The sequence below is a fragment of the Pezoporus occidentalis genome, unplaced genomic scaffold, assembly GCF_034315485.1.
Source record: "Pezoporus occidentalis ecotype Australia unplaced genomic scaffold, CSIRO_AGI_Poc_V1 ctg42, whole genome shotgun sequence".
Taxonomy (NCBI): Eukaryota; Metazoa; Chordata; class Aves; order Psittaciformes; family Psittacidae; genus Pezoporus; species Pezoporus occidentalis.
Window position 1 is genome coordinate 195,689 of NW_026915747.1, and position 18,462 is coordinate 214,150.

General features: G+C 36.3%; 1 protein-coding gene across 3 annotated transcripts in view; it reads left to right on the forward strand.

The window, feature by feature from the left end:
• Positions 1 to 18,462, forward strand: part of TAFA5 (TAFA chemokine like family member 5) — a 308,827-nt gene that overhangs the window by 110,369 nt on the left and 179,996 nt on the right. For all 3 annotated transcript variants that reach the window (XR_009967711.1, XM_062634189.1, XM_062634190.1), the window contains exon 2: positions 9,919 to 10,068. Coding sequence is in view for 2 of the 3 variants with exons in the window: in XM_062634189.1 (XP_062490173.1) it covers positions 9,919 to 10,068 (150 nt within the window). In the remaining variant the exon portion in view is untranslated. The remainder of the gene's footprint in view (positions 1 to 9,918; positions 10,069 to 18,462) is intronic.

Below are 18,462 nucleotides of genomic sequence, written 5' to 3' on the forward strand. Positions count from 1 at the left end.
TCACCAGTGTAGACTTTTCAACATTGCCTTCTATGGTATGAACATGTACCTTGAAGTTGTTAATATTTTTGTTTGTGTCTGTTTCACAGCTGCTAAGTTGAGCAGAGAATGGATTTGTATACTTCTGATGTTTTCAGCTTTTCAGTATCTTGAGATTTATTCTACATCTGGTGTGAACATACATGACACATCTTCTTTAAGTGTAAGTCCCTCTATATGGTGTGGAGGTGAAATAATGGAAGTGAGCATGCACTGAACATTTAGTTGTGTAAATAGATGACACTGTTCCCAATAAATGGAACACAGGAAGAGGTATTGTGTATGTCTCTAATGCTGAGCCCTTCAGTGATTTGTAAAGGTGAGTGGGATGACTTTAGTCCTTGTTCAGTGCTGTCTTTGGGCAGCCTTGGATATATGGGAGCAACTTAAAACCTCTTTGGCTATCACCTTCCTCTGAGTTGTGCAGAGAGAATCTTATCCCATAAATGGTTATCTTCTTGTAGGACTAGAAATGAGGATATAAAAATCATGGATTTCATCCATGAAAACTTTTAGTTTCAGCGTGCACCTGTTTCATAAGTCATTTTGAGCAAAATGGATAAAAATGGAAGATACAGCAGTGAAGCTGGCCCAGTTAGAAAATCACTTCTTCAAATCTATAGAGCAGCTGAGAATAATAGCCAGCATACTCATGCTTCTCTGTCACACTTGCGTAAAGCACTGCTCCCAGACAAACCTTTAAAATGAAAGCCATCACTCAAATCAGTTAAGGAGCCTGTCAAGTTCACTTCCTTTAGTTGATGCTGAAGTTTGCTATTAGTCTAACAGTAAGGATATATTTATTTAACATACTGCATCTCAATTTTTTAATTTTTCAGACAATATAAATGTAAACTCCATTGATGGACCTGCAGTAGTGGACTTGTGTGCTAAATCTAGTCATGTGCTCAGCATAACACCTAAGTGAGGGAATTCATTGCTTCATGCTGTAAATATAGAGAGGCAGGTACTGCTGAGGAGCATTACAATCAGTAGTGAAACTCTGAGAGCTAAGCAAGAAGAAATAGCAGATGCAGACAATAGTTGTTATTCTGTTTTTGTCCTTATGATGTGCTTGATTTGAGAATTCATGCTAGCACCCAGGTTAATTGAACCTACGCACCATAAATTTCCTCTTTGTCGTCACTGCAGAGATGGAGAGGCGCTCCAAGAGGTGTAGATTCTGCCTGTTGAAGCTTTGCGCTTAAGGATCCTTTCTTTGTTCAAGATTCTCAGCATCAAACCTTGATTTGGGTTCATCCATAATGCTTCTCATTAATGCCATATATTATTCAGTGGGATTATTTCTTCTCCGGTGTAGGAAGACATTGAAAATTGTTGAAATTTGTTTCCTTCTTGGATATGGGCACCGTGCTACTTCAGTGCCTCCATTTTTCAATGTTTACTTCTGCAGAGTTACAGTTTATATTTCCCTGTGGTTTTATGTCAGCTGTTGTACCTATATGTGCTCAGTAAGTGCAGTACCACAGAGTACAAAGTCTTGAGAGACTATATTTCGTATGGAGAATGTTTATGGACTCTTTCCCCAAAAAAAAAAAAAAACAAAAAACAAACACATAAGAATGACACTGGGTAGTAGGAGACTTTCTCTGTTACCTAATGGTTTCAGGGTAAACCTACCATCTGCATCACAGTGCTATCACTAGAAAGAAAGTGGATTTTTGTGTCATAGGCTTGTGCAAAAAGGTAGGAGTAGTGCTACAGGCAGTAGCCAAAATAAACAGGCTTTTTTGAAAGATATTACTTAGATCTGTTAAAAGTACAGTGGATGACAGAAAATGTCCATCATTTGAAGTTTTTATTCCTTCATAGGTATCACTTAGCTTATGGCCTGTTAACAAAGCTGGATATTGTAAGGTAGCAGTTGTTTTCAGCTGCATACTTTGGCCTCCAGGTTTTCAAACCTGTCACAGGCACGGAATAATGACACAGTTCTTGTTGCATAGGATATAACTTACTTCCTTGTGGATGGCAATTAAGAGGGTTTATTATTTCTGCAGTTTGAGGAATAAGACATATTAACAGGATCCAACAAAACAAAATCTCAGCAAATGGATTCTCCTTTCCCACATTGCATGTACTGGACCAAATTGCATCCCAAATCTGCTGTTGAACCCAGGATATTGCAGTGGATATCTCGATTGTAAAAAGGAAAGCACGAGAATTTAAAAACAGTGTTTACTTGTGCCACTACATTATACCTACTTCTGATATACGGCTTTATCTGCATTTTCCTTCAAACTGATTTCATGCTCCCTGCAGTGGCATATTTTGATAACACAACAGACTTGTTCCTTCCCGGCATACAGCTTCTGGCTTCAACAAATGTCAGTAGCTTTTTAGACAAACCTGTGCTTTTTATTCCTGTCTTTCTCAAGAGAAATATTCACATCGTTCTGATAACATTTTTCCCCCTATGGCTATTCTGTTTGTTTCATAAACAGACTAGGTTTATTTTACATGTAGAGGCTGGTAAAGACATGGAAAGGTGCTCTTTTTCTTTCTTTGTCTTTTCTTTTTTTAACAGTTTTAAAAATTTTTAGGAAAGTGATACAGTGACAGCCACTTCCAAACTAATGCAAATAAGCATAACTTTGTTGAAAGCTGAATTCATGCAGTTATTTTATTTTGTAACCAATAGAGGCCTCTAGAAACAATTACCTAAACCTGCATGAAGTGGAGTCAATAGGAAGCCCTTGGAGCTGCAGATCCTCCTTGGAGGAGGTCTCTCTAGCTGAGATTTACAGTTCACACTGACTTACACAGAGGCAGAATTTATTTAAAGAGAAAGGACTCAAATGTCTTGTCATTTCTACTTATTTTTGGTAGCACTGGTTAAATGATCTTCTTAGTCGTAAGGTCTGCTTTTAGTTCACTACCCAAAAAGAGACATGGAAACTTGATACAAAACCCCATAAATTACTAGGCTAGGGGTTTATTTCTGTAATATTAATGGAATCAACATTAGGGGAATTCCTTTGGTTGATCTTTGTGTGAATGTCTATTAAAGGCATTTCTCAAAGTTGGAAGCTGTGATCTCTGGTAAAATGGTGCTGAAATGAGGGTTGCGAGTGTCACTGGTACTCCTGGTGGTGCAGCTTGATGGACTTCCAGCCTCCATGCTGGACTCAGCGAGATCATCCCTGGGGCAGGGCCTGGCAGCCAGGGAGGCACTGGGGCAGCCCCAGGCACCAGTGACCTCCATTGGGATGGACATAGGCTGTGGGCCCATGGGTGGCCTGCTCCACATGGCCCATGGTGGGGCCTGTGGGGAGCTGGCACCAGCCCTGCTGCAACATCACTGAGATGAGGCTGGCAGCCCTGGGGGGCTGGAATGGGGTCCTGGGCTGTGAGCAGAGTGTGCCAGACAGGGACGATGAGACCTCTTGCAGCCCTCCTAGCCCTGACATACATTTCTCTTTCAGTACTGTTCTTGAGCCATGGTTTTCTTTTTCTTTCTTTTATGTAAAGTGCAGCATATCAAATGTGTTAAGTTTTGATTTGAGACTGTATAGGAATTTGAGAAATGACATCTCTGTGCAAATTACTTTTTAAAGTAGTGTAGCACATAGGGAAATTTATTTTGAATTAGGTTCATATATATGAATGCTTTGCTTCTACATGTATTTATATAACATTGGCTTGGTTTTCCAAGTCTTTTCAGATCTGGAATTCCTCTTTGTTCTGTTACAGAGTTCCCTTCAGAAACTTAAATCTTGAATTTTGTTTTTACTGAACTCTGATTTTACCTTTCTTTTTCTTTCTGTTATGTCAGTGGACAGTCACTCCTTTAAAAATGGCGAAGCTACAGAGGTCACATGGTAAGGCTGATTCCAGCCAAAGGTAGCTCTGAAACTGTAATGAAGTAAATACGTGGAAAGTTTTGAAAAATGTGGTCTGCTGCTTTCTCGTTTAGTGGGCACCTGTGGGGTACAGCAGTAAATTAAGATTATCCAAATTAGTTGCTTTTTGTTTCAGACAATGAGATTGATCCTGGCTTCTACTGACAGCATAATCATACCCTCAAGGAAAACTGGTAAATGATATTTTAAACAGGTTGTCTAACTCCACTAGCAAGAACTGCTTTCTCTAGTCTGTCCCTTAAACAGCTACAAAGTTTGTTTCAATACAAAGATACAAGGGTCTTAAATGATACATGAAGCATCTTGGAAACAAATGATTTTAATTTCAGTGACAAGTGAGTTAGAAGAAAAGGAAATAGTGTGCTTCCATTAATATATTTTATTGAAAATTGAAATGTCCTTGTATCACATAAGATAGAAACAATGTTCTTATTTGATAGTTATTCTGAAATTGTGCTGATACATTTGAACAGGGTTTTTTTCCCATTTTTCCCATATATGCTGAGCCAGTTTCTAGTCTGTTAGTTTAGATTAAATATGGGGGGTGGGGGGGAGAGGGTTCATAAGTTTTGTGGAGTTGCTCTTTCTTGTTTTATACTAGCTGGATTTCCACAAATTTTGCTATTATAGCTTAAAAGTGAGTGTGGTTCTTTGGGGCTAACAAATCCTTCCCATAATCACTCTAATTCTGAACTAAAATTGGAAAATAAAAGGTAAAAGGACTGTCTGAAATTGGATTATGTTCACTGTATGACATCTTTCAGGACATTTTTTTTTTTTTGTGAAAGGATATATAACAAACAATTCCAAATTCCACTTAAATGTATGCTTTTTATTTTTTAAATTGAAATACATTTAAATATTTATTACTCAAGTTATCGTCAAGCTGCAAATCATGAGTGACACTAAATACTGAAGTTCCCTCTTGTTTCAGTAGGAATTGTTGATATTCAGCTCTGCTCATGAGTTGGCATGGCTCTGTTGTCAGAAAGACTTCAATATTGTAATAGAAAACTACTGAATGTATTCCTATGATCTGATTTTGAAACAAATTCTGCATTGTGTTCACTGACAAAAGAGTATTTGAATCTAGCCAAGAATTTTAATAACATCTAACTTGATGCATTTTGAACTAAAAGAGCTTGTGTTGCTAGGAATCAAATTGGTGATGCATAGAAAAACTGTTCACTGCAACTATAATGTAAGCCTGTGCATGCAATTCAGAAGTAGATTTTCTGGATGAGCATGAAATCTAAAACCCTGGGAAGATCTGCATATTTAGATCAAGATTTATTTTCATTGTACCCACAGATACCATGAGTTCATAATCTGATTTTATTTCTTTAAATGAATTTGAGGGAAAGTCTTCAGCTTTTCAGCATACATAAATTAAAAAATCATAACATCTATAACTGGCTTGATGTAATCAATGTGGATTAGGCAGATTTTATGTCCTATTAGAGAACAAAAATATTTTCGTCCACAGAAAATTAAAATGTTACGCTATATACCCTCCATGTAATACAAAAATATTTACTATTTGAGGGTTTTGCCTATGATGGGCAATATAGATCTTTCAAAGTCTTTGTTCTTTCAGCAATGGCATATAGACAAAGGGCGCTTAGTAATGCACATAAAAAAAAATGTCATTTACTTTTAAACTTTTCAGTGACAAACACTTTTCTTTCAAGAATGGAAGTACTAAATAACTTCTAAAAATATAGTAGTTTTTACCTTGAGTTAATTCCTGCACCATTTGCTAAATGTACATGCCTAAACTCACTGAGTGCTACAGAGTTCCATGAAAGTCTCACAAAAGGCAGTTTCACTACTGATCACAGTGGACTTCATTGAGAAAAAAACAAAATACTGGAAACAAGTTCATGAGTGCAAGCTGGAGGGTAAAAGCTGAATCCCATTTTATTTGGCATTTTAACGGTTGTAGGGTTTTGGTTTGGTTTGGTTTGGTTTGACTTACATTTTAATTAAGAATCCTGTAGATTTCCTTTTTTTCTGAAGGAATTCCATGTAGAAGCATGTGTGTTTGCAGTGGGAGAGTGAGAGGACGTATCAATTGGCATTTTAAGAATGAAGTACAACATTATAGAAGAACCTTAAAGAACCCAATCCTTTTCTCTATTTAGTAAACACATACTGGCAATACAAAATCAAATAAATCTCACTGAGGTCTTAATTAGTAAAATAAACTTACAAAAATAAATATTTATAAAATAATAATATTAAACCAATAACAGCAACAAATTAACACTCATTAATTGAAAAACTGGATGATTATAACTGAAATAAACTTTATGCTTGGTCCATAAAATAATGTTTATTTTATTTTATTTTATTTTATTTTATTTTATTTTATTTTATTTTATTTTATTTTATTTTATTTTTATTATTATATCTTATTTTATTTATTTTTTATTTCTTTGGGAGGAAACCTTTCAGGCAAGGCTAGAATGAATCAAGAGTTCTCTGATGATGCTTGCCTTTTTTTGTCTCCCAAGAATATTTAGTTCATGTTCAAAAGTGGTGAACTACTTTGTGTAAGTGCATAAATACAATCTACTGATAAAATGGCATCCTTATGACTGTTCCATAGGCTCTTAATCTATCTCTCAACTGGAAAAGCTCTGTTAAAAATCCACCCATTGCTGCCTTGAGATCTCTTCTCTGTGGTTAGGATTGACATGGGAAGTGTTCAGAGGCTCACAGTTGAATGGCTTTTTTTCATTAATATCTTTGAAAGTGGTCACTTTGTTAACTTTCCTGAAAATGAAATGCACCCTGATTCTTTAAACTCAGTACTTATAAGAAGTATATTCCTTTTGTTACATCATTTTGTACCTCACATTTCTAGATTAAATTGTTAAAAAGCCAAAGTAGCATGCTTATCACCTAAATAAGGTACTCTGTAGACTTGTCCTCTACTTAACGTGAGGCAGAAAGGACATGCTTTACAACAGGATGACTCTCTCCATGGAGATGGGCCTCCATAACCTTAGCTAATACTTCTCATGCTTTAGAGCCATCTAAAGCCAAGTAACAGTGGATGTATACTTGCAGTATTTGCACCCTATGACACAATGACTAAGAAATATTTGTCATATGTGTGGGAAGAACTGCTGCAGCTCTACAATATTTTTTAATTTATGGTATCCATCTTTCAATGATTTTCTTCTGCCAGAGAAACACGAATGATAACAGAGAAATGATCTTAAAAAAATCTATGAAATGTTTTAAAAATAGTTCTAATTTTCCCTTATTTTTAATAGCTGTACAGAATTCTGTGAGAGGCAGTGTGACATTATCTTTGTTCAACAATTACTCTCATTTAGGTATCCTGGTTTTCAAAGTTCACAAAAAAAATTGAGGTCACTATGCCCAGAAGAAATTATCATCTCTAAACAAAATAAACAGCTGAAAGCAATCATAAAAACCAAATAGCCCATGTGGCTTAAAGTGAGCCTACACAGATCTAAAACTAGACAGGTCCAAAAGCAGAAAAAATGATCTGTAGGCATTCTTATCAATAGTCACTGCTTGTATTCCCTGAAAAGCTTTTGTTTTCACTAATTATCTTGACAGAAATCTTCATTGTGCTTTTACTCGGCACATAGTCCTTATTTACCTTCACTGTGCTGTAAAACTGGCTCCTTTCCTCTTAACTGGGGTTTATATAACAATTCATCTACATTATATGTTTTACCTTTTAATGAAAGAAATGGTAGTGTAGAGACTTACAAACAGTAGCGAATATTGCAACCCCTACTTTCAGGAACACTTAGACATGTCATATTTATGCTTCCGCTTTTTCTTTGGTTTCCATTCTATTTGTATTCTCAATGCAGGTCCATAATCACGATGTTCAAATGCCTAAGGGGTCAAGATCTAAATACACCTCTGATTATGTCTTTTTTACATGATCTACCGCAGACAGCTGTATTCCTTGGGAGCAATACATCTCCTGCAAACCAGAATGAAATATATTAGCAGTGGGGGAAAAAAGAATTTTTTTTTTTTTTCAGTTCAAGATGTTTCAGTTTCTATCTGGATTTTCCTTGTCCTTGGAAAATTATGTGCCACTATCGTTCTTGCTAAACCTTTGCTTCCTAATCCAAGATTTCAGAGGAAACAAAAGACTAGCATATGATAGAGTAAAAATCTTCTCATCAGTATGTGTTTATCATAAGATGTTTTTATTAAGAGAGTGGGTAGAAAAGAGTAGAACCTCAGGGCTGACCATAGATGACAAGTCTAGTTGCTAGCAGCAATTGAAAACTATGGTGAAAGTGTTCACTATTGTGAATATCATGTCTGTATTTATAAATGCCTAATGCGTATTACTTACATATATGTCACATATTTTCATAAATTTGTAGACTATCTTGTTCCACATTCATCTTTGAGATCCTCAGTTTTACCATGTAATTCACTGCAGTAAAGGAGTCACGGGAACATAAAATTTTGGTGTCTTAGCAGTGAACCAGTCACAATGCTATTGGCAGTATTTTGTTGTTCTGACAGTTTCAAGACAGGATCCACACAATAGGAAGCATCATAAGCTGGTTTGGAGAGCAATATAATGAGTAAACTTGTATTCTGAATGGAAAAAAATGCAATATTCAGAAATGTCATTATAATTTTAGACTTGCATGCCATACACGTACACTTCCAGGAGTTTTGTGTTTTATTTGGGAAGTGTTGTTGGTTTGTTTGGTTGTTTTATTCAGCTTTTTGTCTCACTGGTCTTTTTCAGTATTTCAACAGCATAAAAATAATTTACCATGATTATGACTTAAACTGGACAACTTTTTCATAAATACAATGTTGCATTTGTTCCAGTCTTTTTTACGAAAGCAAAACATAGTAAGCTTGTGATTTGCAGATTATATTTTTTCACATCCTCACTTGAAGGTTTATAATTGATTGCCTGCAAAGGCAAAATACAATAGAAATTATATTTACTACTGTACCAGAAAAATCCAGAAATTATGTGTAATACAGAGTGATATCCAAGATTGTTTTTCAGTCTTCATATGCATTGAAATTCAATAATGTATCTTCCTTGCTTGTAAAAGGTAATATTTTGGTATACCAGTAACCAACTAGTATACCAAAGTATAGTATACCAACTAGTAGCCAACCTACTGTTGGTTGTATCAGAGGAAGTGCATAATTCAAAATATATAACATTTATTTCAGACTAATATTCTGCATGAAAGAAGTTTTTGCAGAGAGCTTTTGTGGTTTTTGTTTTGCATCTCAAAGTATGGTCCAAATTCAGAATTAGGTGGTGTAGATTTTCCTCAGTATTCAGGGAAAGCTACATAAATTGGAGAAGTCAATAAAAAGCATGTTACTGAGCTAATGGTGCAGTGTCATTTTACTGCCATTTGCAGGATGGCTGCATAGTAAATTTAGTAAAACAAAAAAAGACCAGTTACTTCAAATAGGAGTCAGGCAGAGAATGAATTACCGTTTAGTTTAGATGAAGGAAGAACCAAAGGACTGACAATCTGGTCAAATGCAGGCATACTTTGAGAGATTTTTTCTTTCCAAACCAGCACACAAAGCTGTTAAGACTCCATTATATTCATGGACATGTGGGAAAGTTTTTTGTTTTCCATATTCTTTATCATTTCTTTTCTGAAAATGCATAAAGAGCACACCATTTGAATTTCATTGCTTAAAAGCAGATTGTTCCTTTACTTAACCAACATAAGTAAAAGTAACCTGTGTAATCTCAGCCCTCTGGCTTTTATGGAACAATAATCATTTTCTTACAAAACCCGTTTGCAGGGTATTCATATGTCCACCACAAAGAAAAAATTGCGTGCCATCTCATTTTATTATATCCATCAGCTGGCTGTCCATTTGTTGTGGAGTGTCTGCTGTGACATAGGGCCATGAATCTATTTGGCTGTAATAGATTGCCTGTAGTGCATTCAGTGACTCTGGTACCTGTTGCTGGTTCTTTTTCCAGGTCAACTGGCTGCAGGTACATGTGAGATTGTTACTTTGGACAGAGATAGCAGTCAGCCCCGAAGGACTATAGCCCGACAAACAGCTCGCTGTGCATGTAAAAAAGGACAGATTGCCGGTACAACAAGAGCAAGGCCAGCCTGTGTTGATGGTAAGAAGCAAAGTTCAATTCAATGAGTTTCTGCCAATACAAGAGGGGTGTAAAACTGGTAGTGTCTCATAAAAAAAATGAAAGCTCTATACAAAATTTTTTTATGTGTCCCAACTAGTAATGGCAATATCATGGAAATTCCCCAAGAGAGTATTACTAATAGTATAGATATTTCAGTGATTTATTTTTTTTTATTGGAATTTCACTTTTGTTTTAATTTCATATGCAGTTGAATGTTAACAGAATGCTCCTGTTATGTTTTGCATGTGATGATAGCATCAGCAATAAAATGGCATTCTTTTCCCCCTACTTTTTATTTCTTACCTTTTTATTAAAAAAAAAACAAAAAACACCTCAACAAAACCACTGTAAAAGAGCCTGAACAGTTTTATGCCACTGGGAAGCTAATGTGACTGCTCCTGTGTGATAGTTCACGTTGTTGAAGAAAATACAGATACTATAGTTAGAATACAGTATCTGAATATACCTCACATGTCCAGCATACATCGCTCCTTAAAATTATGATTCTGTATGATTCACTGCAGATCCAGTGATTGCATGCAGCTGGAAAACTGCTGACATACAGGGAGGTATGAAAATGTTTCACTCTGCAATCAGTTTTTGAGACAAATGAATTTCTGTGTTACAGCTAAATCAGATGTTCACAGTGGGACAATCTTCAAGAGAGGTCTGCCCATGCAAGGCCATTAGCAAACTTTTAGATTAAAAATAAATTTGGAGACATATTGAAAATAGTTGATGCAAAATTGTATGTTTTGATCTAGGCTCAGTTAACAAAAGTAAAAAGAAGATGAGTGTGTATAGAACTATAACAAATTCACAGATTGCCTTTGAAGGCTGACTAGTTTGAGTCCTCAGATAAAAATATTGCTGAGAACACCCAACTGTTGCCTCAGAATTTGGTCTTACCAGTGATCATCAAACAAGACAGCTCAAAGGAGATTTCAAAGCCTACCCAGAGCTGAATATAGAACATCATGCACATTCTATTTTTGCATTTGGTTTTAGTACTGTAAGACAGTTTCTTAGCTGTCTTTTTCGTAATGTGATACAATGTCCAGTAAATCTTTCCTGTTTTATTCTAGCAGACTTAACTGCTTAAGGAAGGAACCATGGAATCATAGAATGATTTTATTGTGTCATTTATAGTTGTAACCTCAGAAAAAAAAATGTTTAGCAATTAATTTTTTAACATGTGTTTCCCTTTTTAAAACAAATTTATAAGGGAAAATATGAGGTGTTCCTCTTCTAATGGGAACAAAATACAATTTTTTCTCAGTCAGTTATGGCCTGTGGTGAGATTCATTTGCTGTAACTTAGGTATCCATTGTTAGTTGTCTAACCTGGGAACTTCAGTTTTCCTTTATACCCAACAGAGTAAAAGGCACCTTATTAGAGTACTTTGTCTCATCTTCAGTGCCTCAGATAAATCAGATGTCCTGGTACTCACTGTTTCTGCCTTGCCTTGAATCACCTGTGATGCTGAGAGTTTAGCAGAATGTACATGTAAGAAGACATGACTACACCTCATCCTCTAATTGCTGTATTAGGTTAGATTCCAAGCATGAAAGTTTTGAGATAATTTAATATTTGAGAACTCTATCTATCTATCTATCTATCTATCTATCTATCTATCTATCTATCTATCTATCTATCTATCTATCTATCTATCTGTCATCTGTCTATCTACCTATCTAATCTGTCTACCCTGTCTATCTTATTGGCCACTCAAGAAGGTCTTTCAAATCTCCTTTTGCTTTCAGTGTTCTTGATCATCATTTTATGAAAACAGAGAACTGGATGGCAGGGTCTATGCTGAGATATTGTGTAATCAGAGAGGGTTCTTTATGTAATACTCCACATTTGAAAAATAAGTGGGAAGTTCATCAGTTGAAAAATAGAGCTCCCCATTAACTGACACGTCCAAGTACTATAATTAATCTTTTTAAAGCTTTTCAACCTATCTCTAATAAGATCTAATAACACAGATCTTTAATATTTTGTGAAATGTTTATAATTAAGATGTTGAGCCCTTTGCTAGGAATGATAATTGCAAGACATGTAGGAGATGCTGCTTCACTTTCCTGGGCAATGTTAGGGATGTTCTGTAATCAAAGCTCAAAAAGGTTAACGATATCTACAATCATATATCAAGTTCCCAAATTAAAATGAAGGCACAAGCCAAATCCTCGATCTGTAGGTTTATTCTTGAATTAAGTTAAAAAAATACTTGTACATACCATAATTATATACGAAAGAAGAAATGAACATTTTGTCTTCACTCTAATCTTCTCCTTGCAAATACAGCTGTCAGATAAATCGGCCATTGACTAACAACTATCCAACTGTGAATTTACCAGGTTCATAGTTTAAAGAACAGTAGTTCAAAGAATTTTCCATTTTGTTTATATTAATTTCTAGATGTTTCAAACACAGCTGCTAGTGCTTTCTTCTGGACAGAACATGAAATCTACCTAAAATTAGGTCTGAGAGAAGCTAGTTTTGTCTCTGATACTAAGGCAAATACTGCTAATTTAGGAAGACAACAACCAAACATATTTGTCAGGTATTCTTTTACCATAAAGAATCACATTTCCCAAACAATTATGTCCTTCTCTTAGCTTTCTTAAATAGGACACAGAGTGTGCTTTTGCACATTTTGTTTATTTGTAATATACTGGATGTTAAGAATGTAATTGTTGTTTAAGAATACATTTCTGCTTTCAAAAAATCTTACTGGTGGTGTTTGATTTTTAATTTCATTTTATTCTTTATATAGTCTTGATTTTAATGAGGTTTCTTTGAAGTAAAGGTAGCAGAATTATACCTTAGACTTTTAATTATTAATACAAAGTCATTTGTGAAGGAAGCAGGCATAAGAAGCATGACCTGCTAACCTACTGACCAGAAAACATTAGCTAACAACTGTGTCACAGCTTCTGGCAAGAAACTGTTTTAAAGATTCAGTACCAAAGCTGTTAATTTTTACAACCTTCAAATGCATCATGTTGTACCTGGCTACCATTTGTTCACCATTGTTTAACGGAGAAAAGTGCCTTAGAATATATTCTGTATGTTGCCTGGAGTTCTGAAATGCAAGTGTCAATTACTGCAGCAAAAAAAAGTAATTTAAGGGCCCTTAAACCTCACAAGCATTGTCTGAGATTGCACTTGTGAACATAGCTCTTAGAGTAAGCTCTGAGTTGATTACCAAAATCCATTCTGCTACGTCAGCTAAGGCCTTTTCCTAAAAAATGAAAGACAGTATATGTCAGATAGATAAAACTGGAGTTGTTAAAAATGAAGATGCAGTGTTCAGGGTTTGGTCTGAGCAGAGCATGAAGAACAGATATTTTCTTGAAATGCCTCCTTGTGATGGAGAGTGCTGATTTACTCCTTTATTTTTTTCTAGCAGTCTTTAAATATGGCAGATTGCTAATGTAATCTGAAAAAATAGCGTCAATATTCACCCTGATTTCAAGCTTGATTTAGTGTTGATTGCTTCATTCCTAGACCCACAGAGTCATAATGTATGTTTGGTATGTTTGGTTGTGATGGAATTTTTATTCATGAATGTAGGGTTTGTGATATTATGACAGTAGTTTGCCTGCACTTTTAGCTATATTATTATTATTTACAACTAGCAGTCCCTAGTCCCTTTTCTGTGATCAAATTCCACAGCAATGACCTCAGTTGCATTAGTTTAATAAGATATTATGCTTCAACATAGCATCTGGTTTATCACCACAGTAATTTCCCTGTGTGTCAGTCAAGCTTCATCAGTTTTTTAAGCTGGAGCCTGTGAGAGATTGGGAGATAGCAATTATTCTCTTTTTTTTCCCAGTGTGAAAACAGCATGCGTACACATGCACCCATGGTTTGCATTCCTTATTGCATCCACCTGAAAATCAGATTTGTTACGCCAAAGCATTTCGTAGAATACAAGTATATTAATCTGTAAAGTGTGGGATGGATGTTTAAGTGTTCAGTAGGTCCCAGTAATTCTGTCCAATATGTATTTATAGCTCAAAAATAAATTGTAATTTCCCCCAGAATGTCAAAACAGTTTATAAGAGGAAAAGTGGTATGAGAGAAGTTGCTTAATTGCCCAAGGAAACGAGGATGGCAGTCTTTAATTTGATTACCTGAAATCGGTGATTAGAAGATTCTCATGTTCTGGAATTGAGTTCTGGTTGCTTTTATGCTATTGATCCTGATACCCCATATTCCTAAATTTCAAATAGCTGGATCTCAGGTAACTGAAGTCAAAGTGTTAAGACAATTTATGTTGCAAAAAAAAATCTTCTTAAAAAAAAAAACCCAAACAAAACAAAACAGAAAAACATAAAACACCACCTTTTTAAAATTTTAATAGGGTTTTATTCTTTGCAAGCATTGTAGCGATATTATTTTCTAGGGAATCTTAGTCGATAAAACGTTTTTCATACCTTATGATTAACATGGTTTTCAGTTGGCATTGACTGATTTTGTTTAACACAGAAACTCAGTATCTACAAGGAAGACACATTAGTTTTGATCGATAATTCCCTGCTCTTCTCATTATCTCTGTGAGTCTGTGGGGAGGTATAGGGGCCAGAACTGATCATTAATAGAATCCTAAGTCATGAACTTGAAGCAAAACTGCCTAGTACCTGGAGGGCTTCATCATTCTCAAGTATCTTATCCATACTTGGAAAAAAAAAACAAAAACAAAATAATAAAACGAAGGGGGAAAAAAAGGACTATCATGATTTTCAGAATTGGGAATTTTAGCTTTCATGTTTAGAATATTTCATATCCTTGTTAATATGCCATTTATATTATTTTATCCTGTGTGTATTGCACATATTTGCAAATGTTTCCTCACTGTAAATATTATACATTCAACTTTGTTACATTTAAGGTATGTCATTTTAAAAGAAATAAAACCAAAAGGCAAAGAGGGATGAATATGAAATTAAAAGGAGATTGAATAATGTTACATTGACATTTTAATAGATCAGAAGTGGTATACTGTACAGTGTGGAAGATTTAAGTGTATGAGGAGAGTGGGACTATTTGGTCATGAAAATGATCACAGGGCTTTAACACCTCTTCAGTGAAGAAAGGCTGAGACAGCTGTGGTTGTTCATCTTGGGGGAGGCTCCAGCGAGACCTTACTACACTGTTTCAGTATGTGAAGGGGACTTAGAAGCAAGAGAACAACTTTTTACCAAGGCCTGTAGTGACAGGACAAAGGGCAATGATTTTAAACTAAAAAAGAATAAATTCAGATTGAACATAAGAAAGATTATTTTTTTTTACAACCAGCGAGACAGGTGTGGTGGAACAAATTGTTCCATGAACAGTGAAGAAATTGTGTATTTTCTATCCCTGGAAGCATTCCAGGGGCCTATAAGGATGCTGGAGAGGGACCCTCCATAAGGGACTGTAGTGATAGGAGAAGGGACAACGGGTTCAAACTTAAACAGGGGAAGTTTAGATTGGATATGAAGAAGAAATTCTTTACTGTGAGGGTGGTGAGGGTGGGAATGGGTTGCCCAAAGAAGCTGTGAATGCTCCATCCCTGGCAGTGTTCAAGGCCAGGTTGGACAGAGCCTTGGGTGAGATGGTTTAGTGTGAGGTGTCCCTGCCCATGGCAGGGGGGTTGGATCTTGGTGATCTGAAGGTCCTTTCCAACCCTATGGGATTCTATGATTCAGTGTCAGGTTGGGCAGGGCTTTGAGCCACCTGACCTAGTGAAAGATGTCCCTGCCCTTGGCAAGGGCCTTGTACTAGATGTTCTCTAAAGGTCCCTTCCAATCCAAACTGTCCTATGATTTTATTATTTTATTTCATAGAACCACAGAATGGTTTGAATTGGAAAGGACCTCAAGCTAATTCAGTTCCAAGCCCCTGCCATGGGCAGCGTTGCATCAACCTGGACTGTGTTGCCCAAGGCTCTGTTGTCCTTGAGCACTGCCAGGGATGGAGCACTTACCACTTCTCTGGGCAGCCTATTCCAGTGCCTCACCACCCTCACAGTAAAGGACTCCTTCCTTATATCTGACTTGAACTTCCTCTGTTTCAGTTTAAACCCACTACCCCTTCTCCTATTGCTACAGTCCCTGATTAAGAGTCCCTTAGATGATTAGATGTACTAATGTACTGCAATATTCTAGTATCTTACAAGGCATAGAATAAATAATATTTTGGTCATTGATTATATATCCTTAGTATAATTTCTTGAGCCTTTGTAGTCTCTTAGTGTTGTTTTTTTTTGTTTGTTATGATGCATCTGAAGTGCTCCAACCGCTATGAAATAACCATTGTGTACTCGTGCTGTACATTAGAATAATGTAGAATATTTGCTCCTACCTAAAAATAATGTTGAAAAGAAAAAAAAGTATTCTCAACTATATTCTTTTGCTTAGACAGTGGAGGAAGGATTGCAATTATGCATTTGATAGCACCATATATATAAAACTTAGTTTTCAACATGACTTAAAGAACAAGTCTTTTCTCCCTTTCCCCACCCCAGCACTTATAGATGCAGTCACAATTGCATCTGTACTTATACATGCCCTCAAGCATGTGCAATGCTTTATTTCCATTCCTCTGCCTCTAGAGAACTCCTTCAGAACTGTAGATTTTCCCAAATACTGTAAATTGAAGTAAAATTATTTCCATGACTCATGAGCTTGCCCTTCCCATGGTACAGGCACATTATGACAATTTCCACCTTGCGGGTCACTTTTCATTTGGCAATGTACAGGAATTTAAGTTTCACTCAAATTGCTTACTTTCTCTCCAGCTAAGGACATGTGACATTCCAAATCAAGTTGAGTAATAGTTCTTAATTAAATAATATCACAGAGTTGGTAAAATCTTATAAGCATGCTCACATAAAATACATTTGTTCTCTTTGGTCATGAATGTCAAGTGCCAGTTAAAGAATGAAATGTTGTTGAGGAAGGAATACCACTGTTCAACCCCAAGACAGAGAGTGGGAAGTAGAAAACAAGCAGCTGCAGCATCAGTGGCAGTACTGATGTGTCTATGACAAATACAGGGAGATAAGTTAGGTTTCCCCTCCTGACTGAGAATCCACAACAGGAATAACCAGAAACATGACCAAAAAGCAACCAAGCAATGAAACCAAATAAAAACTGCTTAGGATGGTATCAAGCAGGTAGGAAGTATTTGGTGCCTAACAACTGCAGCCCCACTGTTGTGTGCATTTTCAGGTTCCTCAATATAAGAAGGGACACCAGACGAGTATAGTGTGTCCAGGGGAGGGCAACCAAGTTGGTGAAAGGTCTTGAAGTCAAGACTTAGGAAGACAGCTGAGGTCACTGGGCTTGTTCAGCCTGGAGAAGTCCTTATCACAGTCTAGGGGTGAGGTAGAGGGAGGGGTACTGATCTCCTCTCTCTCATGTCCAGTGGTAGGATGCAAAAAATGGAATGAAGCTGCATCAGGGGTTCAGATTCCAGTTCAGACTGGACATTAGGAAAGCTTTATTCATTGAGAGGATGGTCAGTTGCTGGAACAGGCTGCCAGGTAAGTGGCCATGGCACTGAGCCTGTCAAGAGTTCAAGGAGCATCTGAATGACACTCTTTGTCATATGGTTTAGTTTTAGGTAGTCCTGTGAGAAGCAGGGTGTTGGATTTGGTGATCCTAATGGGGCCTTCCAACTGGAGATATTCTATGACGGGATGTGTTATGAAGGTGCAGATTGGGATTTTGCATAATGGTTGTGTTTTCCACAGAATAATTCACTCTTCAGCAGTCAGATAGTAGAGAGTGAGTACTGATCACAGCTGGAAAGTCAGGCCCAGTGTGGGTTTATGGGTTCTCAGGCTGAGTAGAGATAAACTGCTTCCTAATGGCAAGTAAATTGATAGATCTCCTTCCATGATATATGAATTTTTTTGGAGTAACAAATCAGGGATGCAGATGAATTAGGTTTAAATAATTAGGTAACAAATTGGCAGATTATTTTCTACAAGACTGAATTATACACAAGAGATTGAGAGGAAACACTTTGGATTTATAAGGGAAATAAATCTGGGTTAAGTGTGAATAAAATGTAATTTAAGATAAAATGCTTTTCTAAGTCTGGTACCTATAATAAAGTGACCAAACTGGAACTATTTTTCTCTCATAAGCATCCTCCTTTGAGGTTAAACCTAACATCAGTATAGCATTTCATATTACGAGATGAATGTCTTTCTAAATGATAGGGAAGGGAAATATTTAGGAAAGCAGAATTTAATTATGTAATTTGGAATGTGGCCAGGAACCAGCGTTTAACACTGGTACTGTGCAAAGAGTGCTAAGAGAACTTTAATTGCCTCTAATGCTTAGTGCCTTGCTTTCACATTTCATCTGA